Source organism: Plodia interpunctella, chromosome 5 (genome assembly GCF_027563975.2).
Source record: "Plodia interpunctella isolate USDA-ARS_2022_Savannah chromosome 5, ilPloInte3.2, whole genome shotgun sequence".
In the NCBI taxonomy this organism is placed as follows: domain Eukaryota; kingdom Metazoa; phylum Arthropoda; class Insecta; order Lepidoptera; family Pyralidae; genus Plodia; species Plodia interpunctella.
Genome location: NC_071298.1, coordinates 10,347,112 through 10,348,845, shown reverse-complemented (window position 1 = coordinate 10,348,845; position 1,734 = coordinate 10,347,112). Strand labels below are relative to the sequence as shown.

The window sequence follows — 1,734 nt, the reverse complement described above, 5'->3', positions numbered from 1 at the left end:
TCTCAATTTTGACATTGACATTAGATAAACATAGATACACAGACGGAAATAGCAAACTTTGTCTTTGTTTTTACCTCTTGCGGCATGCAAGACAGGAGCATGTGTAGGCCGCTTTATTTATATTGATCGCTGAATTTGTAGTCATCGTTATGGCAACACAGAAGTTAAGTTTATAATGTTGGCCAGAATGTCGAATTGAGATTGTTGGTTGGTTGGCTGATAATTTCTTTTCCTATCCGTAGCCGACTGGTGTCGTGCTATTATAAGTAGAAAGTACTCTGTGGTGCTATCCAAATGGGTAAGGAGTAGTTTGTGCCTATTTTGTTGATGTTTATTTCCTAATTGTTTTATTACAATGTGAATAAGTGCAGAAACGCGCGTGCAGTAATAAAAGTGAATTTGTGCAAGAATTGTGTTTGAAAAATGTGATAAAAAGATAGCACGCTTAGGTGTCGGCCATGGCGCAGACATGTTTTTCTCGTGGTGTAATATAAATCTCTTTCCATCGTACAGTCGGTACGTTTATTATGAAACACAATCGAAGTATTGTTTTCACCGATTAGTTTTTTGGAAAGCTTAGAATCGATTTCAGTGTGGAATGTAAACATTGAGTGATAACCGGCAAAATGAAATTTCAGGTAAGCCCCGTGGTATTCGCACGGCGCGCAAGCACGTGAACCATCGCAGAGAGCAGCGATGGGCCGACAAAGATTACAAGAAAGCACACATGGGTACGAGATGGAAGGCCAATCCCTTCGGTGGCGCATCTCACGCTAAGGGCATCGTCCTGGAAAAAGTGTAAGTACGTTGCTCTAAATTTCTAAGTTTGAAAAAGTGTTATAGCGATTAGCGTGCCATACATGCATGCATGTATGTCTTGTAAAGTACTGTTAGATGTTAATGAAGCATTGTTTTTATGGAGTTAAATGCGCAGTGCGTGTCTCGCGCATTAACTATCTTTCTAGGAGAGTTTGACGCCCCCGCTCGCAGTATTATGCCTGTGAATGTGTTCCTATTACAATCACATCACAGGATAATACTGCGAGCGGTGGCGTCCCCTGCGACCACGCCACGGAGAAGCATCAATGAAGATTACCTATCGTAAATAAGTTACTCGAGGTCAATGAACTGTTTATTGAGGTTAGTAAACTTGTGTACATTACTGAGAATTAAGTAGCCTTCTGAATTTCTCTTAAACGGTTATTGTGGACACACGGTATATTTTTGAGTGAACTCAAAGTAATATGTGAATGAACATTTGTTATTGTACTGTTGTTGTTTTAGTATGAAGCTGAAAATGTGAATGTACAACAATGTACCTTCATCCCTTTAATTGTTTTCTACCTTGTATATTGTATAATTTAATTTTTTTAACATGATTTAAACTTTATTTTGGAAATGTAAACTATGTAATGGTATATTCAATTAGTTCCATTTGTATCTGCAGTGGTGTGGAAGCCAAGCAGCCTAACTCTGCCATCCGGAAGTGTGTCCGTGTCCAACTCATCAAGAATGGAAAGAAGGTGACAGCTTTCGTGCCCCGGGACGGTTGTCTCAATCACATTGAAGAGAACGATGAAGTGTTGGTGGCGGGATTCGGTCGTAAAGGTCACGCCGTTGGTGACATTCCCGGAGTCAGATTTAAGGTTGGCTTTAGTTCTAGTTACATTAATAATAATTTTCTGTTACTTTTCATATTCATTGTTAATGCCAGATAATATGGAAATCATACAT

At 39.3% G+C, this 1,734-nt stretch overlaps 1 protein-coding gene across 1 annotated transcript in view; it reads left to right on the top strand.

The window, feature by feature from the left end:
* RpS23 (Ribosomal protein S23) overlaps positions 1–1,734 on the top strand; it is a 66,076-nt gene that overhangs the window by 63,653 nt on the left and 689 nt on the right. The window contains exons 2-4 of the mRNA XM_053745096.1: positions 284–298; positions 639–798; positions 1,448–1,646. Of these exons, the coding sequence (XP_053601071.1) occupies positions 295–298; positions 639–798; positions 1,448–1,646 (363 nt within the window). The 5' untranslated portion in view covers positions 284–294. The remainder of the gene's footprint in view (positions 1–283; positions 299–638; positions 799–1,447; positions 1,647–1,734) is intronic.